This window comes from Dicentrarchus labrax, unplaced genomic scaffold, assembly GCF_905237075.1.
Source record: "Dicentrarchus labrax unplaced genomic scaffold, dlabrax2021, whole genome shotgun sequence".
Classification (NCBI taxonomy): domain Eukaryota; kingdom Metazoa; phylum Chordata; class Actinopteri; family Moronidae; genus Dicentrarchus; species Dicentrarchus labrax.
In genome coordinates this window covers 3,742,107-3,769,625 of record NW_026136723.1, presented here as the reverse complement: position 1 = coordinate 3,769,625, position 27,519 = coordinate 3,742,107, and the positions used below count along the sequence as shown (strand labels likewise).

The window sequence follows — 27,519 nt, the reverse complement described above, 5'->3', positions numbered from 1 at the left end:
ACACCAGCTTCAGTCATGGCTGGTCTTTAGATAAACACATGAGAGTCCACACCGGGGAGAAACCGTTCAGCTGCTCACTCTGCACTAAAAGATTCCGGCAGCGATCGGACCTGGTCGCTCACTTTCGGATCCACACAGGAGAAAAACCTTTTTCCTGCTCGGTTTGTAACACAAGTTTCACGCAGCGCCACACATTGGTTCAGCACATGAGAACCCACACTGGGCTCAAACCTTTCGTCTGCTCGGTGTGCAGTAAGAGGTTCTCACGGAAGGGACACATGACAAGACACATGGCGGCTCACACCGGGGAGAAACCGTTCTGCTGTGGCACTTGTGGGATGAGCTTCACGTGGCAGTCGCAGTTTAAGAGACACAAGTGTGCTGGTGAGAGCAGCAGCAGTAAAGGAAACTGAAATTAGACATCGGCCTGATCTCCACCCTAAAGCCAAAATACTGAACCCTCCTAGACCAACGTCACCTGTTAGTGTGAGAGGCTGCGAGGACCCGAAATGGTATAAACAGGAATGTGAAGTGTTTTATTGCCAATATGTTTTATCTGTTTTATTATTAGTATTTATCTTTATTGTTTGGGGTTCCACTTTATTTTGATTTGCTGGTCCTGAAATGTTTTAATCCTGGTTTAACCCTGTAAAGCACTAATCCAGCTGGTGTTAACCTGTGTCAGTTATAAAATGCACCACAGTCGGGCTGCTGACAGCGTCAAACATCAAGCTGATGCAGGTTGGAACTGAAAATAAGGAACAAAACTTCGTATTGACTGTTTATTTTTGTATAGAGCAAGTGAGATCTGATCACTGTAGACACATTGTAACATCAGCTCTAAACTGGCTCTTTGTCTAAAAAAAGTTCATTATTGTAATATATTATTATATCACGTTACCTTGACGACACCAAAACACGTTACACAGCCTACAGTTGTGGGTTTGGAATTTTTTATTTTATATTTTTTACTTTCTTCAAGTCAAAGACACTTTATGGGACGTCTTCCAATGTGGATGAGAGCACCACACACTTACTAGCCCCCGTCCTTAACGTCACAAGACTATGAACTGTGGGTAATTGTTACAGAACGTTTGCATAAAGGGTTCAAAATGTCTGCTGTCATACACTTAGCGGGAACACTCCTCAGAGTCAGTGCTGATTGGAGCAGTAAAGGAAGTGGAACATTAGAACGTCGCGCTGCTCACAGTCATCGAGACAATAACAACACTAATGTGTAAGAATAAATACAAATAATACAATAAACAGTCGTTGAGAAATTAGTTTGATTTCCTGTTTTCTGTTGATTCCTTACATTCTCAGAGGGCGACGCAGCACAGACAGGCTGATGTTCGTGTCGTGTTAGAACTACTTTTGAATAATTTGCACTTTGTCTTTAATTAAAAAATTATAGATTATAAGAAGTCAGATTAACCAGAAGTGAATTCTCGTCACATTGATAAGAATCTTCAACGACTCTGTGATCAATGTGAACTTTATTTGTGATTAAATGAGTGAATAATGGAGGAATTATTATTAGTGATCATGTGAAGTGAAATTAGAACCAAATAAATGCAGGAAGTGAATGTTTTAGATGTTGGCGTTGATGAAGGAGGTAAAGCGGACAATGTTTCTCTACTATGTAACTTTAACATTCAGAGCTCTGATGAGTCCCTCATTGCCACGAGTTGGTCTTAAGTATAAAACAGGGTTATTGAAAGAGAGATCACCTTCTTTCACCGATGTTCTAGAAATACAAAGAGCACAAAAACAGCTGACAGGAAGTGACTTAAACGTGTGGAAGAGGTTAAAGCAGGTGACTTTGGTCAGATTTGGGCCAAGGAAACATTTTTACTTTGTTATTAAAAAGGATTCTTTATGTGATATAAAGTGATAATGTTACACGCAGCAGACACATTATCTGATGTGATATGATGGCAATATCAGATAAAAGGGTTAACTGTTCCTCATATTTCTATTCATAACCACATCAAATCATAAATTCAGTGCAACCAATAAAACAAAGTTAACATCATTCATATATTAATGTCACTGATAGAAGAGTCCTATTTAATTATGATCACTAGGTGGCGCTGAGGTCACATAGATGAACTCACAAACTGAAATCAAAGTGATGAGGAGACTCAAACCTTTAAACAGAGACAGGCAACAGAGGGACACCAGGTACAACTGTTAATGAGCTGTCCACCATTAAAACGCTGGAGGATGTGATTGGATGGTTGGATTTCAGATCAGGAGACAGCAGAAGTTATACTGGAATTGTCTTTATGAGATGGTAACTGTAATATTATTACTGTAATGTTACTGACATTTATTAGTAATTAGTTTCACTACTAGTTACTGTGGAAAGTAATATTATTACTAGTAATGCCTCACTGTCGGGTTAATGGGAAAGGTTTCTAACGTAGAAGAGCTCAGGAGGAAGATTTATCTGGTCGTCATTTGAGTGAGAGGTTGTGTTTATGTGCGTCTCCTCCTGAGAAAGATAATCCTTTATTGGAGGAAGGTGTGGACCCTTATGGGGGGATTGAGGGAACCGGCAGTCAATCAGACTTCAGAAGAAACAGCGGAGGAGCTGGAAAAGTGGCTCCTTTACTGTTGAGGGTTGTTAAGTTCCAGTGGTGGTGTCCCCTGCAGTGGCATTTCTAGACCCCCTGGGGGCCCTAGGCAAGGAGGACCATGGGCCCCCCCAGAATCATGATGAATGAAGTCCAGGATTACGGATCAATAAAGAAATCTTCTATTAAACAATTAACATATAAAATAAATAATAAATAACATAACTATCTGAATGCAAACTTTACATACAATATATAAATAACAGAAAAACAAACATAACTGAAATGTGTGAAATTTTCAGAATGATAAAAACGCAACCAAGCAAAAAAACAAACAAACAAGGAATTGAAGTGGAAAGGAAGAACTTAAGACTTGCTGTGACACCTTGTTCCTATATCCACATGATATATGTTAAATGGGAGAGCAAGTCACTGTAATCTTAACTTTAAAAAGGAAACTAAATAAGTTCCTACTTTGATGTGTAAAGGTCTGCTGTTGCTGCTGCTGTTGTTGTTGTTGTTGTTGTTGTGGGCCAAAAAACTTCAACAAAGCACCTTGAGGAAGAAAAAATAAAAGAGCACCATGTATTTGGTTGGCTTGCGTAAAGTAAAGTAAAGAACTGTGCATGCTACACAAACACAACATTTGAGATCTGTATGGAATAATTAATGAACATCCATTTGCAGAAACAACTTTGGAACTATGGATATATAGGATAGGATATACTTTATTTATCCCTGAAGGAAAATTCAGTTGTCCAGCAGCTCACATTTAAAAAACCTAATTCCAAATACAAATTAGCTCCAGTTTAAACAGACTAAACTGACAGCAGAACTGATGCTGGTATCAGTTTTAACATTTGACAACAAATGCTTTATTCTGGGAGAAAATATCATTGGCATTGGCAGCAAAGGACTAACTTACTGTATGGCTATGAATGTGTTTAGAAGAAAATGGCTGAATTCACTTTACACAGACTTTAATGTGCAGTAAACTTTTTTGGTGCTTGACTGGGAGTTTGGGATAAAGTGGCAAGCTGGCTGGCAGCACTACTTTTTTATAATGTAACACATATAGCTTACACATTCCCACTTACCACTGTCACGTTTTTTCTTTTCATCCTCTTCTTGTTTTTTTTTCTTTTCGTGTGCCCAGAGAGATATGTTCGCTTCATTTTTTCATCTGTGTGTTTGACCAGGACCGCACGTCGATGCCGGCTACTAAGGGGCCCCATTAGGGAGATTCCCGACGTGTCATTGCAGTGTCTACGGGGGTTTCAAGTTGTGTCGCAGATATGGAGCGATATCAGCCGTCTGTCGGGGCCCCCTACTAGCAACTAGGGGGCCCTGTGTGGGGATTTTCCGATGCGTTGTCGTTGCAGCGACTAAAGCAGTTCCGTTATTTTGTCATTGACATCAGCCGTCCCTCGGGGCCCCCTTCAGCTCGGGGCCCTAGACAATTGCCTGGGTTGCCTGCCCCATTGCGGTGTCTCTGGTCCCCTGCATCACTAAACTACAGCAGATAAACAAGAATCTCGCGCTGTTCGGACAGGCCTGCCGCCGCTACTAAAAAAAATCCTAGAGGAAACACTGAATACATACAATAGAAAATACAGTAGAGAGCAGGCGAGCATTCAGAGTCCTCTTCTATTTAAACTAACACACAATCACATTAATACTATAACACATAAATACACCAGCGAGCATCACACTGTGAGGTTCAAAGAATAAATACAGAAACTTACTTTATTAAACAACCCTGTTCTGGAAATCAAAATCACTGATTCTGATGAATCAGATATTAACTGCAGCGTCAATTTAGGGCCCTGTGATACAGTAAACACATCAGATTACAATGTGACTGACAATTAGAGGGAATGATTCTTTTTGCTTTGTAGATTTGCAGGTCAGAGCATGTACAATACTTCTGTTTGCATAATGCTCTTTCAATAATATTTAATATTAAAGGAGACATATTATGCCCCTTTTCAGGTTCATAATTGTATTTTGTGGCTCTCCTACAATAGGTTTAGATGTTTTAATGTTCAAAAAACACATTATTTTTCTCATACTGCCTATAGCTGAGCACCTCTTTTCAGCCTCTGTCTGAATCGCTCGGTTTTAGCTCCTGTCTCTTTAAGGCCCCCCTCCCGAAAAGCCCAGTCTGCTCTGCTCTGCTCCTCAGTGCTACTGAGTTTATCTGCATTTCTACCGTCAATATTAATTCAACAACTGCTTCTAAACCAAAAACTTCACCACCGGACATGTTAGAGCGGGAGTCTGACCTGAAATCACAGAGAAATGAACAACATCAACAATCAGGATTACAGCTTTTCCTCAGGTAAATACTGATATATTAATTATATATATATTTCCTCTATCTATCACATAATGTTAGTGTTTATACCTTAACTATGAGAACCAACACTGTTATTTATGCTTGTCTTTCCAGGTACAGCAGTGAGCAGTGACCTACAGTCTACACAGCCCAGTGAAGTTAAACATATTATATATTACATAATATTAACAACATTAGTCAAGCAGTTGTTTCTAGTGAAGAAACAGCCAGTAAATGTACCAAAGTAATCCGAGTAATAGTATAATGATTACTGTAACCTCCCATCTGTTATATTCTTTATACACATTAGTTTACTGAGACCATGGAAACAGAAACCTGGAATACTTTATCCTGTACAACATGTCAACATAACTGAAGGAATCACTCATCTAATAAAGTCAATTGTTTATGGGGTTGAAAAACTGCTAAGTAACCAACTGTACTGTACTGTATCCATATTTCATAGTCTGATATTTTAACTAAGTATTATTACCGAAGTTAACCTTCAGATATTTGTAAAAGCTGCAATTATGTTTTACATTTTATTTTATATATTATGATGTCATTTATCTTCCAACATAATAAAGTTTGAATGTGAGACAGTAATGTATTGTGTTGCTTACAGTCATTAATACAGGTTTAAATTCCACCTTTTCATATTGATTTATGCTTTTCAACTCTTCCACATGCAGGAAATCTTCATAAAACCTCTGTGAAATAACATGTTATTTATATAAAACCACACTTATTACTGAATTTAAAAATGACTAAAACTCTTCTTAAAAGTAAAACACTTTATTTATGTTTCATTCATATTCCAGTTACACATGTTGTAAGTAACAAAGCTATAACTTTTATGTAAACTGTGTAGATCCTTCAGACTGTCCTGATGCTGCAGCTGTCTCTGTCCTTCATCAGCTCACCTGTAAAACATGGAAGATTCACTGTTACTTTCAAGGCAATAATAATATACAGTGTAATATAATATCTCACGGTAGCTCTATCTTTACCTCTGGTAAATTTACACACACACACACACACACACACACCTGAGCGGAGCTGGAAAATGGCTTTGGAATAACAAAGCTAGCGGTAGCTGAAGTAACGTCAGCACGTACGTAGAAAGTTCCAGACAGGGTCTACACAAAAAGCAACATGAATAACAACCACCAGGCTCCTTAATTAATTAACGGCTAACTTCGGCTTATCGATCACACTGCCCCTCATATTACAACATAAAGTCTGACAGACTCAGTAACTATAGTAACACAGTGACATCACAGAGCTGCTGTAATCAAAGCTACAATGCTACCAAACTAATGACCTCCGCTGCTGAATTTATACACAGTACGGTGTCTTCTGATCACAGCTGTATTGATCCACACAGTGAACAGATACTGAGCTACCCAGCAGATAATAAGTTACCAGGTTAAAGACAATTAAACCTAACTAACGTTATCTTCCCGGTTCCATGCAGCTCAGCGAGCTAACAGCTGATGAGTGGCTACAGTTTGTTAGCTCGGAGGTTTTCTGTTCTTTCTAACAGCGACACAAACATATTACTGACTGAGCACTTTAACTAAATACAGACCAACATAAAGCCAATTACCCCCGGACACAAAACCCACAACAGTAACGGGTTACAAAGAGCCCCCGACACGAAATGGTTCAGACACGTTCCGGTTTTTCTGACGGACATTGCCGTCGAAAATAAAAATAAATCCACTGTGCTCATACATATGTAGATTTGTGTTGGGCTGTGCAACCAATGGCTGAACAGTTTGTCTGCTGAAGCCTTTGCCCAGACATCAGGCTGCAGGCTGGGCTCGCTTGCTTGTTTTCTGCTAGCTTGCGCTTTTATAGTAACAATGGTGGCGCTCCGCTAGTCAACAGGAAGTAAACTGCGGTGGGTGGCAACATGGAGCCAAAATGACGTCAAAAACTCTAAACATCTGAAATTGAGTGATTTATCTCCTGTATTCATTCAAGAGTAGCATTCAAGAGTAGGCTTAAGACATTCAAATCAAAATCAAATCAAATCAAGTTTATTTGTATAGCCCTTTACAATAGCCGAAAGGTACCCAAAGTGCTTTACAACAAAGCCATGAAACAATACATAATACATATATAATATACAAATACAATCCTCTTTGATAAAGCTTATAGTTAGGGGTGGATCAGGTGAGTCCTGAACCATCCCTTAGTTATGCTGCTATAGGCCTAGACTATCGGGGGATTTCCCATGGTGCACTGAGCTCCTCTCTTCCTCTCTCTTTCTGCACTCATTCATGTCCCATTAATGCATGTTACTAACTTCACTTCTTCCCCGGAGTTCTTGTGCTTTCTCGTCTCGCAGGTTCTTGTCGATCCTGGTGGAGCCTCCTGCCATGGTCCTGCTAGATTGCCATTGCCAATACTGTTGTTGCTGTGCACCTGTCTGTCTGTCTGTCTGTCTGTCTGTCTCTCTCTCTCTCTCTCTCTCTCTCTCTCTCTCACCCCAACTGGTCGAGACAGACGACCACCCACCTAGAGCCGGAGGATCTGTCCTAGGTTTCTGCCTTTTAACAGGCAGTTTTTCCTTGCCCTTGTCGCCAAGTGCTTGCTCATGGTGGTACTGTTGGGTCTCTGTAAATAATGTTATAAAGAGTTCGGTCTAGACCTGCTCTATTTGAAAAGTGTCCTGAGATAACTTCTGTTATGAATTGGCGCTATACAAATAAAATTGAATTGAATTGAATTGAATAATTCAATGCATAATATGCCAAAGTCCGCATATTTATGCAGGGGCCGCATTTTTTCAAATATGCCGCAATTTCGCCGCATAAATTGCCGATTTCCGCGCAAATAAGCGGGGCTTGCATGATTTCATAATCCCCGCATTTTCGTTGCAAAAAAGTCACATATATCTTAGCAGAAAGTTGAAAAATGTTGCATTTACTTCACACAAGAGAAGCCATTGTCCCCTGTTGCCATGGGAACGTTATGAAGTGACGTAATTACGCCACGTGAACGTCATCGAAAAGCTGCAAACCCCTCAATGAAGCCGCAATTTTTGCAAGTTCCCGCAATTTCAATGCATAAATTGCTGCATATTCCATTGCGTTTTTTAAGAAAATGTGCCGCATAATCAAGGATTTTGCCCCGCAACGATCACAAAAAAAAACACCGCACTTTTCTGGAGGGACTGTTTAGACATGTTTTTCTTTTCCTTTCTGACCCTGAAACCATTGTTTGAATAGTTTATGGTAAAGCCTCCCCTCCGGTCAGCTGAAGGATTTGTAGCTCAACATAGAGGTTGGTATCCTTCACGTTTGTGGAATATTTAATAAACCAACATGTATATTGAAAGCATTTATTAAAAAGATAAAGTATAAATACACAATATGATCAAACTACAATGCACTAAACTAAATAACAAAAACAGAATGTGTGTGTTGCACTGTATGTTGAGCTTGTTCAGCAGAGACAACGTTGAGTTTTAAAATTCCTCTCTGCTGTGTGTGGTTGTGTTAAAGGCTGAGGTGATCTTATATGAACAGTGGCAAGTTAAAAAGAGTTCGTTGTACAAAGACTGTTTCTGTGTGGAACATAACATTTAACTAAGATCACCATAGCAGTGTAGAACATGAGTAACACAGTAACCTAACATAAACCATTACAAAATTACAACAATAAAACCAGATCAATACATTACATTTACAAAAGTAAAGCAGTCCGGTGCTTAGTCATGAACACAGTTAAACTGTGCGTAGCTATTTATGCCCACTATGTTCAGTGGTGTAGTGGTTCCTGGAGAAATGGGTTAACTCTTGCTGAGTTGTTAGCCAGCGATCCCGTAAGCCAGGCAGGAGAAAGTTGTTTTCCATTGTCACATTGTCATCACTCACTCTGATTCAGAATAGTTACAGACCTAGCCGCCAGACACTGTTGTTCTGATGTCATGGTGCATCTCTGATGTCTAGTTTCTAGTCTGTAACAGCTGAACAGGATTCTTCATTTCATGCTGCTCTCTTGTGTGAGTTCTCATGTGTCTCTGCAGAGTACTCTTTTGTCCAAAGCTTTTATCACACACTGAGCAACTAAATGGTTTCTCACCAGTATGACTTCTCATGTGTTTCTGCAGATTAGTCTTTTGTCCAAAGCTTTTATGACACACTGAGCAACTGAATGGTTTCTCACCCGTGTGAGTTTGCATGTGTATCTGTAGATGACTCTTTCTATTGAAGCGTTTACTACACACTGAGCAGCTAAATGGTTTGTCTCCTTTGTGAGTTCCCATGTGTAACTGCAGATTACCCTTTCGTGCAAAGCTTTTATCACACACCGAGCAGCTGAATGGTTTCTCACCTGTGTGAGTTTCCATGTGTCTATATACACTTTGTCTCCATGAAAAGCATTCATAAACTGAACAGCTCAAAGGCTTCATATTGGTAACATCACCTGACTGAGGTTCCCTGATGTCTTTAAAATAATTGTCGCTATCATCAGTCTCAGATTCAGAAGAGTCTTCAGTCTTACCATCCGTATCAAGTTGTGAATGTTCATCTGGATCTGAGTTTCTGCCTGGTTCTATTCCTCCACAGTCCTCTCCATCATCTGTTTCCATCTGTTCAGTTAGTCTTTGATGAAGCTGTGAGGACTGAGGTTTCTCTTCATCATCATCATTTTCACTCTTCACAGGAACAGGAGTGAATGTGAACCCTTGAAGCTGCTCTCCCTCCTCACTGGTCCTGACTTCCTCCTGTTCCTCTTTAATGTGTGGGGGCTCTGGGTCCTCCTGGTCCAGACTGGGTCTCCACTCCTGCTGCTGCTCAGGGGGAACCTCTTCTTTAATCACTGACAGCTGCTGGACGTCTGCAGGACACAATAAACACAAAGATAGACATTATGGAAAACCACCACTTTCTGTTAAATCCAGACTGGATAACTGTGGGATCATCATCAGGTTGAAGATGACACTCAGTGGAAACACATTGGAACCAAGTTGAAATCTGTTGACAAGGTCTCACAAGGATTATCAGCAGAAGACTTCCTGGAAAGTAAGCAATGATGTGTGACGTGCTACGGTAAGTGTACTGACTCATTTCCGGCTTCTTCCTGCTCTGTGTACACTGTTTGGTGCTGTAGCTCTGTCCAGTGAACGCTAAATCTAAATTAGTTTTACTCATTACAGCGGTTATTTTCCCGCTTAACATTTAAACGTAGACTAGTTCTACCTAAACACTCAGAGCTACTCCTTCTTTTAGCTACTTTCAAAGTTTTCACTGACGCTAGCTTCATTCACATTAGCAGTTAACTATGGCTTCTCCCTGTCCCTCTGCTCTGTCCTGGTCAGTTTGCCAGATGTTTAGCTATTCCTCTGCCTCATTTATGTTTTGTGATATTGTGATAATGATACATGTATCAAGTGTCAGTCCCTCCAGAAAAACGCGATTATGAGATCGCATAATTCAATGCATAGTCAGCCATGGCAGTCCGCATATTCATGCAGGGGCCGCATTTTTTTTTTTTAAATTGCCGATTTCCACGCAAAATATGCGGGGCTTGCATGATTTCATAATCCCTGCATTTTCGTTGCAAAAAAAGTCACATATATCTTAGCAGAAAGTTGAAAAATGTTGTGTTTACTTCACACAAGAGCAGCCATTTTCCCATGTTGCCATGAGATAACTTCTGTTATGAATTGGCGCTATAGAAATAAAATTGAATTGAATTGAATTGAATGAGAACGTTATGAAGTGACATAATTACGCGATGCGAACATCATCGAAAAGCTGCAGTTTTTGTAAGTTCCCGCAATTTCATCGCATAAAATTGCATAAATATCCCGCATATTCCATTGCATAGTGAGAAACGTGAAGTTAGCGAAGCCAGCGGCCATAGTTAAATGTATCCCTGGGGCCAGAGCGGGCGACATTGAATCAAATTTAAAACTGCTGGCTAAAGATAAATGTAAATACAGTAAGATTGTTATCCACGTCGGAGGTCACTAAGATTAATGTGGAGTCGGTGTGTAACTATGCTAAAACAATGTCGGACTCCGTAGTTTTCTCTGGACCCCTGCCCAATGTGACCAGTGATGACATGTATAGCCGCATGTCGTCATTCCACCGCTGGCTGTCGAGGTGGTGTCCAGCAAACGATGTGGGCTTCATTGATAACTGGAAGCCTTTTTGGGGAAAACCTGGTCTGATTAGGAGAGACGGCATCCATCCCACTTTGGATGGAGCGGCTCTCTTATCGAGAAATATGGCAAAGTTTATTTCTAAAACCTGACAGTCAAGAGTTAGGACCAGGAAGCAGAGCTGCTGTCTTACACACTCCTCTGCTTTCTTTAGAACAGTCACCCACCCAAAACCCCATAGAGACTGTGTCTGTCCCCCAACCACCTACATTATTTAAAGAAATAAAAACAAGAGGAGTTCAACATAAAAATCTAATAAAAATTAAAACCAACTCCTCAGTAGCACAAAATAAGAGAATGAAATGTGGACTGTTAAATATCAGGTCTCTGTCCTCTAAAGTTGTTTTAGTGAATGAATTAATATCAGACTATGATATTGATTTACTTTGTCTTACTGAGACCTGGTTGTCCCACGAGGAGTATGTTAGCCTAAATGAATCCACCCCCCCCCAGTCATATTAATACTCACATTCCTCGAGGCACAGGCCGAGGAGGTGGAGTAGCAGCTATATATGATTCGAGCGTTTTAATGGACCCTAAACCTAAACTAAATTATAATTCATTTGAAAGCCTTGTTCTTAGTCTTTTCTCATCCATCATGGAAAACACTGCATGCATCAGATAAAGTAATTATTGTAAATATTCATGTGGATGTTAACAATGAAGGCTGTCATTGTCACGCATTTATCTCATTAATAGACTCAATTGGCTTCTGTCAGAGTGTAAATAAACCCACTCATCGTTTTAATCACACTCTTGACCTCGTTCTATCATATGGCATTGCTACACACAGGCTCAAATGCACACTTGTGGACATGCAAATGGAAGAGCGATGGTGGAGTGATGGGGCTGCTAAGTTACCGGCGCCCCATGAGCAGGTTTTGGGGTTAGGTTGCCTTGCTCAAGGGCACCTCGGCAGTGCACAGGAGGTGAAAACTGGCACCTCTCCAGCTACCAGTCCACACTCCATACCTTGTGGTCTGTGGGACTTGAACTGGCGACCCTCCGGTTCCCAAGCCAAGTCCCTACACACCCCAACAAAAGGAGGAGATTCCATCAATGTTTGAATCAATGCCATGTCTGAATTTAACAGAGTCCTATAAAAACTTTAGTCCCTCCCAAATTGATAACCTTGTTGATAGTGCTGCAGTCTCACTACGATCAACATTAGATTCTATCGCTCCTATAAAAAGGAAATTATTAAAACAGGAGCCTAGCACCCAGGATATAACTTCTGTTATGTATTGGCGATATACAAATAAAATTCAATTGAACTGAATTGAAAAAATTGATTAAAAGGATCAGAGTTTCTTCTGAACAAGGCAGAAGATTATTTAACCTTTAACAGTGCAGTCTGCTGCCACAGCAAGGGAGAGTTGGAGAACAGTAAAGGGTCAACATGCCGGTTGAAAGGATTCTGCCAGATTTGTTCCTGTTTACCAACGTAGGAGTGGACTATCCTGGAGAAATAAATGGGAACATCACCCAAAGATTCTTCATTGGTTCACTACGCATCAAGAACAATATTTTTCATTTTTCACTATGTTGGAACATTTTAATTGAATGGGTAGTCACAATAATACTTGTTAGCAGATACAGTCAACGGAATTTAATAGTTAATAATTTACTTTAAAGCCAAGATCCTAAATTAAATCTAAAGTATTATTTTTTGATAGATAGTTGAATAGATCAATTATATGTGGGGTTATTGGAAAGCAAAATCAATAATAGTCATAATCATCATTTTTGTCCAACTCTGACAGCCGTACTGCCTCCACACTCACACAGTGACGCACAGCATCAGGAGCAGTTCACACTTCATCTATGTGAAGAATGATAATATGAAATTTGATTGTAGCTTACAGTCAAATGCTCAGTTTGATGATGAAATGTATTTGTTGTTTATTTCTGACTTTTAGAGCTCGGTGGTTCTCACAGGACAAACATATGATGATCTTATAGAATCTGACACGTTGCTGTAGATTAAATAAAGTAGTTCAACATCTACATCCACATGAATGCAGCAGTAATATTGATCCATCAGATATAATAGTCCAACCTGTTCCTGCACTATCACTACTTTTCCTTTGAGTCCATTGTGCTGATCATCCTGTTACTGCAGTAAAGGCTGTGAATACTACTTCCAGCTCAGAGTGTGAACAGTGAGAGAAGAAGCAGTACAGTGAACCAACCTGCTCTGTGTAACCGAAGTTGAGGGTTGAAAACAGCGTCCAGTAGTTTCCGTTGTCGCTCGTTCTCCTCTTTTGAACGACAAAGTTCCTCCTCGTACTCTGCTATCGTTCTTTCAAACAGCCCAAATATCTCTTCAGCAGCCGCAGTTAGTCGCTGCTTCACCAACGCTCTCAGCATTTGGACTTTACACATTTTCACACAATCACACAAACTCCGTCAAAAACACTGTTTGCTCTCCATCAAACAGTCACTCTGACTAGCGCTGTGTTGCTAAGCTCCGCTCTGTTTACAGCTAGCATGCTAAGCTAACTTCTGTAGCTTTGTGGGTGACGTCAGAGCTTCCGGTGCAGCTCGGCTCTCTCGCGCTCTTACTAACTGCTCTTTGAATTATTATATTAATGAGATTATTAATGTTTAATTGCAGCAGCAGTAAAAACACTGACAACAATATTTACGTGAACAGCCAAAGAGCGAATCTACCTCCGCTGTAATACGGACCGTACGGGCCGCCGTACCAACGATCACTTCCGCTCCGGAGCCGGAAGTGGTCGTTGTTTTCCCGCTGGATGAAAACAGTGAAGTGGTTTGTAGAAAAGCGTCAGAGTTTAGTTTCCATCGCAAACTGCTGGATGTTGTTTTACCCGCTGAGATAAAGCTGCAGAGAGCAGGTTGGTTTCCTTTCTGCTGCTGTTTCCTCACACTCTATGCTAAGCTAACGTTAGCCTGTTAGCTGCTGTTAGCCTGTTAGCTGGGTTGCAGGAACTTCCCAACTTATTAGACCCTATGTTAACTGTGTGGTAACCATGGTAACTGGAGTTAGGACCCGATGGATGAACAGGATTGTTGTATCCGTGTTAGTTAACTTTCCGTCTGTACAGCTGCTCTTTACACAACCAGAAAGACTTCCGCCTGCGTTCTCTCTGAAACACCAACAGTTACAGAAGTTGTTTAACTCAGCAGGATGAGAAAAGTAGTGTCGGTTGCTAGGTAACAGAACAGTTAATATGCAGTGTTGGATTGACTATTGAGATAAAATAGTTTGGATTGTGTAATACCAAAGATCTTATTTTAACGTTCTAGTGTGTTCCCACCAAACGCAAAGTGAACTTTAACCTTACGTTTACTCACAGGATCATTTCTATTTACTCATGTTACAGTATCGTCCCTTTAAATAATCAGATATTAATGTCAATAAACGGATCAATATGATTCTGAAATAACAACATCACGATGTTTGTAAACAGTCTGAATTCAGACGTCGAGCTAACAACCGTTAAAATGCTTGTTTTCTGAATGGAGTTTGGTTGATTAGGGCTATGCTAACGTAGTTCTTAGTAAAGTGAAACCGACAGCTGGAACCAGGAACAGCTGTGTTGTGTAACAGTGTTCACCCCATTCACATTCACTCTGTATTCTGTTTCCGATGGGAACACACCACAAGACTTCAGTTAGGAAGGTTCTGTAATACGGCCCCTGAAACTTGTTGTACTTTGTCTTCTCAAATAAAGGTTCGGGAAAGTTTAAGCAGCATGGCACCCAGACGGAAATTTGATTTCAAGTTTAAAGAGCGAGTTTTGCAGTTTGCGGAGAAAACTTCAGGAGAGGAAGCTGCGAGGAACTTTAACATCGACTCCAAAAGAATCAGATACTGGAGAAAACAGAAGAGTGAGCTGCTCTTAGCGGACAAGAGGAGAGCGCGGCTAGCTGGAGGCGGGAGGAAGAAAGTCAGCGTGGAGCTTGAGAGGAAGCTTTCAGAGTGGATCTACTCGATGTGGGACCAACACAACCCAGTATCAGGAAAAATGATTCAAAATAAAGCGTTGGAGATCTACCCCTCAGTGAGGGACGGGGGCAAGGTGTTTGTGGCTAGCAGAAGTTGGCTACGAAGATTTCTACAGCGCAACAACCTCTCGCTTCAACATCGCACCACCGTGATCCAGAATGATCCAGATCAGCTCACCGAGAAACTGGTTTCCTTTGTCGACTACGTCGGCAAAGCTGTCAGCTCTAATGGGATTTTAGAGAGGGACATCATTGCAATGGACGAGACCGCCGTTTGGTTTGACACAGTGTCCCCCATTACTGTTGATACTCAAGGTAAGAGCAGCGAGGCAATGCCGGGACACGAGAACCTCACTGTCGTCCTCGCCGCCAAGGCTGACGGCACCAAACTGCAGCCTTACATCGTCTTCAGAGGGGCTGCTGGTGAAGTGCGGCAGCAGATCTCTGGCGCAGTCATCGCCAAGTCTGCGAATGGTTGGATGAATGACGCTCTCACTGCTGATTGGCTTCAGTCCGTGGTGGGACAATTCAACATGACCCCACGGCTCCTGGTGTGGGACTCATACCGCTGCCACATCGGCGCCGCCACCAAAGCTGAACTAAAACATGGCTACAATATCACGACGGCGGTGATCCCGGGAGGCTGCACTAAACATATCCAAGCCTCCAACATGATGTGGAACCAGATCTTCAAGCAGAGTCTATACGGCGCCTACAATCAGTGGTTGGCGGGGGACACAGATAAGGAATACACAGCCGGAGGGTATTTAAAGGCCCCCGCCCGCCACCTGCTGGTGGACTGGGTGGTCGCCGCCTGGGACAATCTGGATGAGGATTTGATCAGAGAGTCTTTCAAAGTTTGTGGACTGTCTGTGAAAAGTGATGGAAGCGAAGACGACCTCATCCTCTGCTTCCAGGAGGGACAGCCCTGCGACGCCGGACGGGAGGCTCTCGCCCAGGTTCGTCAGAGGAGCCTGGAGAACCAGTGCCAAACCGCCCAGGATGAGGAAGATGAAGAGGAGCTATTTAACAATGAACTTGTTGTTTTTGATGATGATGAGGAGGAGGACTTCGGGGAGGAGGATAGTGACCACATGTCATGGCACTGTTTCATTCATCAAGGTGAGCTGTATTGATGATCTTCTGATGTGTGACAGTGGAACATGGTTGCTGTGGTAAAGTTAACTTTTAAGAATAAGTTTTTAGGGTGGACTTCCTGCTACTGTTAACCAGCTCATTAACTTTAATGTAACTCTACTGGAATAGAAATGCTGTGCAGTATATAGAAACAAATCTCTGTTTAACAGGCTGTCATCAAATTTGTGGTTGGTTGAAGAAGCCAGAAGTAGTTATAATAATAACTATAATTAAAACTGTAAGCAGCGTTGGGCGGGACCTCGCACTCCACGCAACTCGGGGCGTGCTGCGGCCATGTCGCGTGCCGTCATAACACGTGCGGACCACAACATGAAAATCTGCCGTTAATCAGCTCAAAGTCGCCACGCAGTGCTTACTTCCTGTTGCCAGTAGGTGGCGCTATCACTGTCTGAATATTGTCATGTAGACGTGTTCAGGGTGGGACTGTTATCAAACACATGAAGTTTCATTGAGATTGGATCATGTACGCTGAAGTTATGAGGACGTGTTCAGGGTGGGACTGTACACTGAAGATATGAGTACTATCTGTTTGATGTCCAATCGGTGGAATTCGACACGTCGTCACGGGCACACGGTTAAACATACAGTCACAAATAGCACAACTTTAGATAACCAATGTGTGTAGATTGAAGTGATCGAATTTGAAGTCAATCTGATAAAATCTGTAGGAGGAGTTAGTTAAAGCAGAAGCCCTGAAATGCCGGAAATAGCATCACAGTTTGACATTCGATTCAACCTGGCCAACTTTGAGGGAACGCCACGGACACGCCGTTCAACGTACAAGCACAAATAGCTCAACTTTAGATAACCAATGTGTGTAGATTGAAGTGATTGAATTTGAAGTCAATCTGATAAAATCTGTAGGAGGAGTTAGTTAAAACAGAAGCCCTTAAATGCCGGAAATAGCATCACAGTTTGACATTCGATTCAACCTGGCCAACTTTGAGGGCACGCCACGGACACGCCGTTCAACGTACAAGCACAAATAGCTCAACTTTTAATCAGCACCATTTTTTGACTGTACTGACCAATTTTGAAGCAGATCCGTTAAATTCCCTAGGAGGAGTTCGTTCAAATACAACGGGAAAAGTTCGCAGAAATTGAAACTTTAAATCAAAATGGCCTACTTCCTGTGGGGTTTCGGGTATGGGTCCAAGAGGCTTTTTTGTACGTCCCGGCATGTTACACGTGCCTACCAAGTTTCGTACATATCGGTGAAACGTGGTGCCGGGGCTGCTTTTTTTTATCCTGTAGGGGGCGCTACACACACGACAAACACAATTTTTGGTATGTGAGCTTCAGGCACCACTCTACACGTGCCCTGTGAATTTCATATTCATAACTATTAAGGTCTCCGCACAGTGATTTACCATGCCACCAGAGCGCCACCTAGTGGCGGATTGTTGACACATTTTTTAGCGAGCCTCAGGGAGCCATGGGGAAGCATCGTATCAAGTTTCATCTTAATCACACATACCGTTGTAGAGATATAAACGTCTACATTTTAAAGAACGCCACCTAGTGGCGATGGCCTGAAATTGTGCACGATGCTTAAGGAAGACATGAGGAACTATGGAATCCAAGTTTGGTGTCAATCGGAGAAACCAATGTGGAGCAATGGTCCACTTTTTGACGAAAAATCTACAGGAAGTTGGAATTCTTATTTTTTGAAATTTCAAAAATGTTCAAATTACTCTTTTTGCCATGGTGGTCCCCAGGTGCTAGGTGAAAAATTTTGTGCGAATCAGACAAAGCGTGTAGGAGGAACACGAAAAAGTAGTTTAACGACATTTCACGCTCTAACGAAAAAAATTATTGGCAGAAGTGGGCGGGGCCTATATGGAGAGATTCAGCTCCATTCACCGAACGTGTGGATATAAGGTTTATGAATGTGCGACAAACTATGCAGAAGTTATTAGCCTAAACGCACTTTTTGGATAGTAGCGCCACCTAGTGGTCAACCCGAAAGCGACGCATAGAATATCCCCATTTTTACCAGGCGTGACAACTTTGCCAAATAAAATTGACTTTACGTATATGTTCAGGGGGGGAAAAACGCAGTCGAAGGGGTCTAAAAATAATAAGAATAGGTAAGAAATCGAGCAAAAACAATAGGGACCTCCAGTGGTCGCTGGCTCAGTCCCTAAATATCTTTTTAAAAAGGATTGTAACTCCACAGTCCAAACCACAACTATAAGGTGAACGATATCGTTGGGATCACCTACAGAGCGATATTGTGGTATACATATTAATCGTTTATGTAACATTTTTCTACAAATTACACACAAAAAAACATAATTATACCTGAGACATAATCCTTGTTTACCAAAGAATGAATCAGGTTTGTCGGGCTGCCCCCCACTAAAGGTTTTCCTAGTCAAACAGCAGTTGTTGGAGAAAGCCAACAGTCGACTAGTTGAATGTTTCTGATATCACTGTATTGATTATTGATTATAATCTGTTAAACAGCAGTAATGATTGTGAATCAGAACAAGCAGCAACACAGTGTAACATCACACAGTCTGCTTGTTCAATACCTTCCAACTTCACTGAAACTAATCCTGACTGATCGATACGATGGGTGATGGATAACCGTAACAACAAACCTCTCCCATTATTTCAAGCTTGCAACCAGGCAGGCTAGCTGACAGTCTTGCCTGGGCCCGGGACGAGATAATCTTAGATGGGCCCCCCCATGCCCAGATCTCTCCTTTTTCCTTGCTCATCTCCTCTACTCTTCCTCTCCTGTTCCTCTCCTCAGTGTTACATCCAGCAGCCACTTCAGTAGTGCTTTGTTTCTTTCGATTTCTCCATCAATTTTTGTTGTTAGCTGTCAATTCCAGAAGTCTGTAGGACAGAATGTTGTAGGTTCTTCCATTTCCGATAACAATGTTTGTGTGCATGGTTTCTTTCATGTTCTGGAAATCTCTCATAAAGCTTTCTGTATTTTATATTCGATATTTTCATCCCATCTGTGAAATTTAGTGCACTAGTTGACTCTTTCTCTACTTCAAAGGAGAACAGCAAGCATGGTAGGCAAAATAAGGCCTTTTTTGAGATGCTATATACTATCCAGTCCCTATCCATTTTCTCCCTTCCATTGTGGGATGTGGAATATGTCAAATAGTTTGGGAATTCCCTGCCCTCTGCATCTGCTGGCAATTCCTTTGCCCTCTCTGAGAAAGGCGTTCGTTTTGCCATCACACGTACGAGGTTCACTCTATCAGTGATTAGTCTCTGATCCATCCTGCTCAGACTCTCCGACGGGGCAGCAGGCCCCTCCCGCTCCACTGTGACTCTCTCTCTCTCTCTCTCTCTCTCTCTCACCGGTAGCCTGACTCTGTCCCTCCGCTCCAGGGCAGCGGGCCCCTCCTGTATCACTCTCTCTGTCACCTTACTGCAGCTGGATCTCTCCTCTCTGTCTCATCCTCTCTGACGGAGCTACCAAACTCAACTGTTTCTGTCGGAGATAACGTGTTGTGTCAGGCTTTTATACAAGCTGATGGACGTTAACATTAGAGCTGGCCTGTTAGGTTACGTTACAAGGCTGGTAAACGTTGGATGCGCTGTTTCTTACCTTGCTCTACGTTGACTTTACTAGTTCCAGCTTCACTGTCACCACCTTTTTTGAAATATTTGTTTAGAAAATCTCTAAGGCCTCTATTTTCTTCTTCTCTTTTCTTTCCTTTTCTGAGCACCAGACTCGTGCTGACCAGACATTTTGAGCGTACTGAACTTCAAATCAAATGACAACATCAAATTTTGATCAGTGGCCAAACCATTTTTGTGTTGGGGGTGGGGGGGGTTCTTGACCACTATTTCAAGGACAATTAGGAAGAAAACAAATAAAAAGCTTTTATGTAACTCAAATATTACATATTTTTTCAACAAACTATTTTAATTATTTTTTTAAATTATGCCATAATTTAATGAGGGCCCACTTTGTCCCCCCGTATCGTCGGGCGTGCAACCAGGTACAGTCAGCTAATAGGGCAGCTAACTAGCTTGTGCAGCACCTTCAATGACGACAACTTTCTGACAGTGTTGGATTCTCCTCACTCCTCCCGTCTTCATCCTTCTGGTTTTCTTTTTGTTTCTATGTACAGCAGCAACAGCTCATTAATAACTGCACACACAGCTGGAGCATGAAGGGGCCACTGTTTACTGTTGTTATCCGTATGAATGCTCACATCGCTATCGTTCTTGGTGTGGCCTTCACACATTCAATGGGTTATTAAATGTCCACATATACATAATATCTATATCCCTGTGTTTCAGCTTTACCCTCAAACGACATAAAACAGATTATTATTAAAGAAGAGCAGCAGGAGTGGAGCCCCAGTGAGCACCAGGAGGACCCAGAGCCCCCACACATTAAAGAGGAACAGGAGGAAGTCAGGACCAGTCAGGAGGGAGAGCAGCTTCAAGGGTTCACATTCACTCCTGTCCCTGTGAAGAGTGAAGATGATGATGATGAAGAGAAGCCTCAGTCCTCACAGCTTCATCAAATACAGTTTGAACAGATGGAAACAGACAATGGAGAAGACTGTGGAGGACCAGAACCAGCCAGGACCTCAGATCCAGATACACATTTAAAACCAGACAGTTCTCCAAACTCTTCTGACCCTGACACTGATGACAGTGAGGACTGGAAGAGGACCAGAGAACCTCAGTCAGCTTCAAACCATTTACAAGTCCCTTTGAGCTGTGTGCCATGTATCAGCCATGAAACACGGTTCCTGTTGCACAGCTGCTCTCAGTGTGGTAAAGGATTTGGCAACAAGACAAATCTGAAGGTCCACATGAGGACTCACACGGGAGAGAAACCGTTCAATTGCTTAGTTTGTGGTAAAACCTTTGCACAAGGAGAAGATCTGAGACAGCACATGGCGGTCCACAGAGGGAAAAGATTACGGTGCACTGTTTGTGACAGAAGGTTTATCTGGTACCAGCAGTTCAAAACACACAAGTGTGTCGGTCTTCAGTCCTCACAGCTTCATCAGAGACAGACTGAACGGATGAAAGCTGACGGAGAGGACTGTAAAGGACCAGAAGCAGCCAGAAACTCAGATCCAGATAGACATTTAGAACATGATACTGATGATATGACTGAAGACTCTTCTGAATCTGAGACTGACAACAGTGATGACGGTTGGAAGGAGACCAGAGATCCTCAGTCCGGTCACGAAGCCCCTGTAAGTTGTATCACACGTACTGGTGAAAACCAGCTGAACTGCTCTGAGTGCGGTAAAAGATTCGGCTACATGTCACTTCTGAAGAGACACGTGAGGATTCACACAGGAGAGAAACCGTTCAGCTGCTCAGTTTGTAGTAAACGCTTCATTCAGAAGAGCGATCTGCAGGTTCACAAGAGAACTCACACGTGGAGGAAAATATTCAGCTGCAGTGTTTGTGACCAAAGATTCTCTCGACGTTCACAGATAAAAATACATGAGTGTGATCACCGTAAAGCCTCGCAGCCTCAACACAACCAAGCTGACGAGTTCAACTGAACAGATAGAAACACACACTGATGGAGAGGGCTGTGGAGGACCAGAACAAGCCCGGAACTTGGATTATTTAACACCTCATACGACGACCAGAGAGACTCTCGGACGCTGTGGGTCCAGTTGCGTCCTCAACACAGACAGGAAGTGTGCAGCAGATCTATGTTAACAGCAGATCTGCATCGGTACTGCTCAATGCTGGCACACATTTACTGTTTTCATACTGTGATTGATTGTGCTATATAAGCTGTCTATGTAAGAAGCTTAGAAGCATGTGTGGATGCATTTAAACTCACCTAAAGAGCCAATCTGCAGAGCTGTGGCTCGCTAGGTAATATGTCTTTATATAGTTAGAATTATAGTTTACAATGTCATGATATATGTACAAGTGCAGAGCTCACAGTTTTTTATGCCTTTTTTTTTGCTGTGACAGCTTGATAGAAAGGGAGAAGAGAGAGTGAGACATGCATTAAAGGTCCACAGGTTGGAATCAAACCTGGGCTGCAGGGGGACTTACAGTACGTACATGGGGGGCAGGTTCTACCAGTGCATCCAATGTACTTTTTTTATTCTGATTTTATGCATATAGGAGTTTTTTTAAATTGCAATATATTGAATAGAAAATAAGGGCAGCTGTTTTGATGCAAGCTATTCAGCAGTGATGTGTTTTAGCCTGAAGTGCAGCCACATGTCTCAGGAAGAAGAAAAGTCTTTAAGCTGCCATATTAGATTCAGTTCAAGACTGATGAAACACAAGAGAAACGGTTCAGTTGCAGTAAAAGTTTTAATTTTAACTCACAAATCATAAACTGAGTTCCAACTGTTGATATGAATGTATGTTTTAAAGTGTAACATCTCCTCATTTAACAATGTATAAAGTCTATGTTCTATATGGAGTTGATTCCATAAATTATCAATAATCGATGGCGTCATATCCCCTCTGTGGCTGCATCAGCGCTGTGGTCGTCTGCCAGAAGCTGTCATACACTGACTGTTTACCATCCACTATTTAGATCTTGGTGCTTTTTAACTCTAGATTTGAACCGGATGAAGGATTTTAGTCATCGGACGTCTGGATCTTAAGTTATCAGAGAAACAAGCTGAGCTAACATTAGCATTAGCTCGGCTCGCCGCCCCTCCAGGACGTCCTCTGTCTGTCCAACAGCGTGGGAGAAGCAGTGATTTTTAAGGTGGAACTGCTTTATTCATTGTGTTTAGTGATTTTAATCAGTGGGTCTGTTTGTTTTGGAGAGGAGGAGACCTCTGTGGATCATTGGGCTCCCGGTAGAAACCTCCTGAACCATGAACACTGAAGGAATCCTAACCAGGAGAAGCTGACTGCAATGACGCCAATGGAGGTGAAGACAACAACTCCCATGATCCCACGCTGCTTCACCACCTCATCAAACTACATTCTTATTGTTTGGATGTGAGAAACCCCCCCCCAAATTATTTTGAGGCAAAAGTGATTATGAGAGAAGTATTTAATGAATAAAGGTGGAATACTTTTGATTAAATAAGATGTTTATTATCATGAAATCATGTATTAGTGCAGCTTTAATGTGGCGTCAGCAGATATAAACCTTTGTTGAAAGAGCGTTGGGTGTTGACGCATTGATTTTCCATCCTAACAGTTGATCAGCTGCTGACAGACTATCGTGAAAAGAAGTCATTCATTTATTAAGTTAAATATTAGAATTTGTAATGACCGTTTTACACTGGATGCTGTACATCACATGTTCCATAACACGGTCAAAACTCAAAGAAACCTCTGTTGACCTCTCCATGTTATTATTGATCAATAGTATCAATATTAAGTCTGATTGTTAAAATGATAAAAACACAGAATACTGACAGTTTACTGTTGGGTTCATTGTGTTATTGATCATTGGAACATACAGTCCGTTTACTGACTGATCGAGGAGGTTGGAAACAAACCATACAATATGAAAACAGCTTTAGCTACTAGAAACACATCAGTTTAGTCCTCTCAAAAATATACAATGAATGTTGAGTAAACTATAAATTATGAAATAAATGTGTAACTTAAGCAGCTCTAACAGAATGTGTTATGATTATATATTATTTATTACAATCTTTATTACTTTCAATGTGTCCACACTGATTCAGTTTAATCAGGAACCTTTTTATTCAGTTATTTACAGAAACAGAATTCACAGCAAAATATATAATAACAATAACAATGACAGACACCAGTACAGAATGAACATTACAAACCTCAGAAACAAGATAAATGGTTTCAGCATGTATATTATAAAAGAAAGTTTAAGCACTGTTAAGGAATCTGACTATATTACAGAATACTTTTAAATCCAGTTTTAGTCATGAATCCACAGAAGGGAGAGAACGAGTCCCTGCAGACGGATTCATTAGGTGTGCTGGATGTATGGTGGTAATGCACTTTGTTCTGGTTGGATGTAGTAATTTTTTGTTTTAATTTACTCGTTTTTATATTGTGCTGCTGCCTGTCAAAAGTTCAGATTATGTACTCAAACAGCAGTAAAATGTACTCATTGTACAAAATGTGTGTGATATGCACTGGTCTGGATGTTGGGAAGGTATTCAAAGTCAAAAAATAATACTAATAATAATCTAACACATTTGAACTACCTGAAGAAACTCACAAATGAAACTCAGCAGACGGCTGAAGCCGATGCTGCGAGTCCCGGTGTGTGTACGTAGTCAAAGCTGTGACCAACAGTACTTGCACGTGTTACATTCCAATATTTCGGACCTGATGCCACGCAGTCATTTCTCCACTAACCACATCATCAAGTTACCATATAAATCTACTTTTATGCTACTTTGTGCTCGTAAACAACAAGCTAGCTTGCAAATTAGGTACGTATGGTTATGAACAACATTCAACTTTCCACATCAGCCCAGCCTGTTGTTTTCCTTCACTAGTGAGTTTAAAGACCGTCTCTTGAAATGACAATATGGTTGTTAATCCTTTTAAATCCCCCCTGCGGGGGAATCCAGCACTTTGATTGGTCAAACGTTTTTCTTCTTTTGCTTGTGGGCGGGATATTTGCTGCTAATTGAACTCAGTGGCTTTTTGTGTAGTTCAGAACGAGAAATCTTACTTTTACGTCAGAATGCATAAAGGTTGGCCGGTCTGCAATTTCCTATTTCACATTAATGTAAAGAAAGTCTCCCGTTACGACGTCCTGAGAGCTTCCTGTTGGCAACACACAGGCTATAGTTCAATATTTATGAAGTTTTACATCAAACTAATAAAATGACATCTTCGTGTAGACCTAATTTGTCATCTGTCACCCTTCTTTGATACATTTATCTGGTTGAAAAAAAGACTAGAAATCAAGGTTGAGATCCCAGTCGGTGCTCACTGGGTTTTCTCATGTCTTCACTGGTTTTCATGGACCTGCGAGGACTCACCGGTACACTGATGGATTCTGAGCTGGGACAGCCAAGTGAACCCTTTGCCACAAACGCTACAGCTGTACCGTTTTTCTCCCGTGTGGATTGCCACATGCTGCGTCAGATATCGCTCAAATGCAAAACATTTACCACAGAACTGGCAGCTGAAGGGTGTCTCCGCGGTGTGAGTTCTCGTGTGCTGGGTCAGATATCTTTCCAGAGCAAACTCTTTACCGCAGACCGAGCAGCTGAACACTTTGTTCTCCGTGTGGATTCTCATGTGACGACTCAAGCTTTCCCTCCTGAAGAAGCTGTTCCCACAGACGGAGCAGCTGAAGGGTTTCTCTCCAGAGTGAGTCCTACGGTGCTTCGCGAGCTCTGAACTGCAGCTGAAATGTTTTTCACAAATGGAACAGCTTAACGGCTTCTCTTCATGAGAAAGCATGTGGCTCTGCATCGACCTCTTCTGAACAAACTCTTTCCCGCACTTGAAGCAGCTGTACGGTTTACTGCTGCTGTACCAAACCAGACCAGTACTGACCGAGTCCTGCCTCCCACTGGGACTTCTGTTCAGAGAGTTTAGACCCGACTGAGGCTCTCTGGTCCGGTTCCAGTCATCACTGTCATCAGTCTCAGGATCAGAAGAGTCTTCAGCCTCGTCAGCCTTCCTGGCTGGTTCTGGTCCTCCACAGTCCTCTCCATCAGCTTCTGTCTTTATCTGTTCAAACTGTATTTGATGAAGCTGAGGTTTCTCTTCATCATCATCTTCAGTCTTTACAGAGACGAGAGTGAATGTGAACCCTTGAAGCTGCTGTCCCTCCTGACTGGTCCCGACTTCCTCCTGTTCCTCTTTAACCCAGGGGGGCTGATCTTCTTGGTCTTCCTGGTCTAGACTCCAGTCCTGCGGCTCCTCTTTAATGATAATCTGTTTCTCCTCGTTCGAGGGAAAAGCTGAAACACATACAGGTAATAATTTATATCAGGACATTTCAACAAGAACCCAAAATTAATCTGCAACAAATTTAATAATCCGCACATTTGGTTCCAGTGAGAGTGAGCGATATGTTGCCATATATTTGGATTTTGAACTGTTATTTAGACAAAATATTATATTAAATATTATTAAAGCAGGATGAAATTCCAGAGGAGGATTGGTGTTCAATGTGGAGGACATTCATCCAGAAGCTGAAAGAAGTGGAGAGAATTTGGTTGGAAAAAGGTGGCTCGTTCTTTCATTACACCCACCGTTAAAGTCCATATTTCTACATTTTTAATCCAACATCCAATTAAAATCATTAAATTATTATTCTACTGGTTTCACAGTACAAGATGGAGCAGTGAGGATGATTCTGTGGTCCTCTCACTGAAATACTAAGTCTGAAAAGAGTTGCTGATGAAGGAGCTGTCTCTGGAGGTTCAACTGAAGCTGCCACGTTTTATTTGAAACTCGTTATAAAGTTTAATGACTTCAAATTCAAAAGTTCCTGTCTATAAGCACGACAGACCATTTGAAGTAGTTTCCTTTGTAATCCAGCAGAGGGCGCTCCCCTACCAGACTGACCTATGACACGCCCTGTTGACCTCTCAGTAAGCTAACTCTACAACCACAACTAATCTGCTACTCACTGCTAATGTTAGCTTGAACCAAAGTGAGGCAGCGGAGCGGAGGAACCACAGAACAACATTGGGGTGGTAGGCGCTAACGTCTCATCCTGGGTTTAGTTTTTACATTATGTCACCACACTTTGGAAGTGAAACGGTTCGACTGTTGCTACCGGCGGACCTACTGAAGCGATGCTGTATAATAACAGTAACTTTGTGTAGTTCTGATAACAAACAGGATTCAGATTGTGACGGACAGTAAAGCTCCACTAATGAAAAACCACTGAGCTGAAAGATGTAACCCTCTCAAACAACCTTCTTCTTCCACATGTGGAGGCAGTCAGTCCTCTGGGCCACCGTACAATGGTCATAGTTAGAAATCTTCGAAATGGAAAGGACAAATATCCGTCTGAGATTCACACAACAGGAGGAAGAGACTTGCTGTTGGACCGCGGAGACAATAACGGACAAACTCGTCTTCTTTTCTTACCGGTGGAGGAAGAGAGCATCAGATCTCTCCTTCCAGGAGTTTCTCCACGACCCGTTTCCTTTTTGGTCAAAGCCTGCCTGCTGGACCCACCCTCCTCCTCCTCCTCCTTCTTCCTCTCCTCCTCCTCCTCCCCTCTCCTCCTCACCCTCCCTCTCCTCCTCCTTCCTCTCCTCCTCACCCTCCTCCCCATCCTCCTTCCTCTCCTCCTCCTCCCTCTCTTCCTCCCTGTCCTCCTCCTCCTCCCTCCTCTCCTCCTCCCTCTCCTCCCTGTCCCTCTCCTCCTC

At 42.0% G+C, this 27,519-nt stretch overlaps 5 protein-coding genes and 1 long non-coding RNA gene across 11 annotated transcripts in view; 2 read left to right on the top strand and 4 right to left on the bottom strand.

Moving 5' to 3' along the window:
- The window catches only part of LOC127357997 (oocyte zinc finger protein XlCOF8.4-like), a 57,979-nt gene extending 44,195 nt beyond the window's left edge, over positions 1 to 13,784 (bottom strand). The window contains exon 1 of one of the 3 annotated variants that reach the window (XM_051390745.1): positions 13,294 to 13,784. In XM_051390745.1, coding sequence (XP_051246705.1) covers positions 13,294 to 13,486 — 193 coding nt within the window. In that variant the 5' untranslated portion in view covers positions 13,487 to 13,784. The remainder of the gene's footprint in view (positions 1 to 13,293) is intronic. The other 2 variants (XM_051390751.1, XM_051390749.1) reach the window with 2 other exon arrangements.
- LOC127358022 (zinc finger protein 391-like) overlaps positions 1 to 27,519 on the top strand; it is a 70,293-nt gene that overhangs the window by 2,137 nt on the left and 40,637 nt on the right. The window lies entirely within an intron of this gene.
- The window catches only part of LOC127357971 (zinc finger protein 665-like), a 145,085-nt gene that overhangs the window by 96,074 nt on the left and 21,492 nt on the right, over positions 1 to 27,519 (bottom strand).
- Positions 5,694 to 27,519, bottom strand: part of LOC127358010 (gastrula zinc finger protein XlCGF57.1-like) — a 91,576-nt gene continuing 69,750 nt past the window's right edge. Inside the window, exons 3-5 of one of the 3 annotated variants that reach the window (XM_051390810.1) lie at positions 6,655 to 7,392; positions 5,967 to 6,056; positions 5,694 to 5,840 (exon numbers count right to left, since the gene is read on the bottom strand). Coding sequence is in view for 1 of the 3 variants with exons in the window: in XM_051390812.1 (XP_051246772.1) it covers positions 8,876 to 9,561 (686 nt within the window). In the remaining 2 variants the exon portion in view is untranslated. Of the gene's footprint in view, positions 5,841 to 5,966; positions 6,057 to 6,654; positions 9,562 to 27,519 lie in introns of all 3 variants that reach the window. The other 2 variants (XM_051390812.1, XM_051390811.1) reach the window with 2 other exon arrangements.
- On the top strand, positions 13,812 to 23,806 carry LOC127357982 (zinc finger and SCAN domain-containing protein 12). 2 transcript variants are annotated; one of them, XR_007882330.1, is made up of 4 exons: positions 13,812 to 13,962; positions 14,803 to 16,198; positions 20,513 to 23,025; positions 23,070 to 23,806. XR_007882330.1 is itself a non-coding variant. In XM_051390708.1 (3 exons), the coding sequence occupies exons 2-3, from the start codon at positions 14,824 to 14,826 to the stop codon at positions 21,745 to 21,747; spliced, it is 2,610 nt and encodes an 869-aa protein (XP_051246668.1). In that variant the 5' UTR covers positions 13,812 to 13,962; positions 14,803 to 14,823; the 3' UTR covers positions 21,748 to 23,806. The 2 variants fall into 2 exon arrangements, 1 of the variants encoding a protein (XP_051246668.1); XM_051390708.1 differs by having other exon boundaries at positions 20,513 to 23,806.
- Positions 25,971 to 27,333, bottom strand: LOC127358147 (uncharacterized). Its single transcript, XR_007882377.1, has 3 exons — positions 27,236 to 27,333; positions 27,061 to 27,126; positions 25,971 to 26,094 (listed from the first exon to the last, which is right to left on the bottom strand). It is a non-coding gene; the product is annotated as an uncharacterized LOC127358147 (long non-coding RNA).

Coding starts and splice junctions, on each gene's coding strand:
- LOC127357982 (XM_051390708.1), top strand. CDS start 14,824: ATGGCACCCAGACGGAAATTTGATTTCAAGTTTAAAGAGCGAGTTTTG. Junction 16,199..20,512: donor GCACTGTTTCATTCATCAAG/GTGAGCTGTATT, acceptor CCTGTGTTTCAG/CTTTACCCTCAAACGACATA.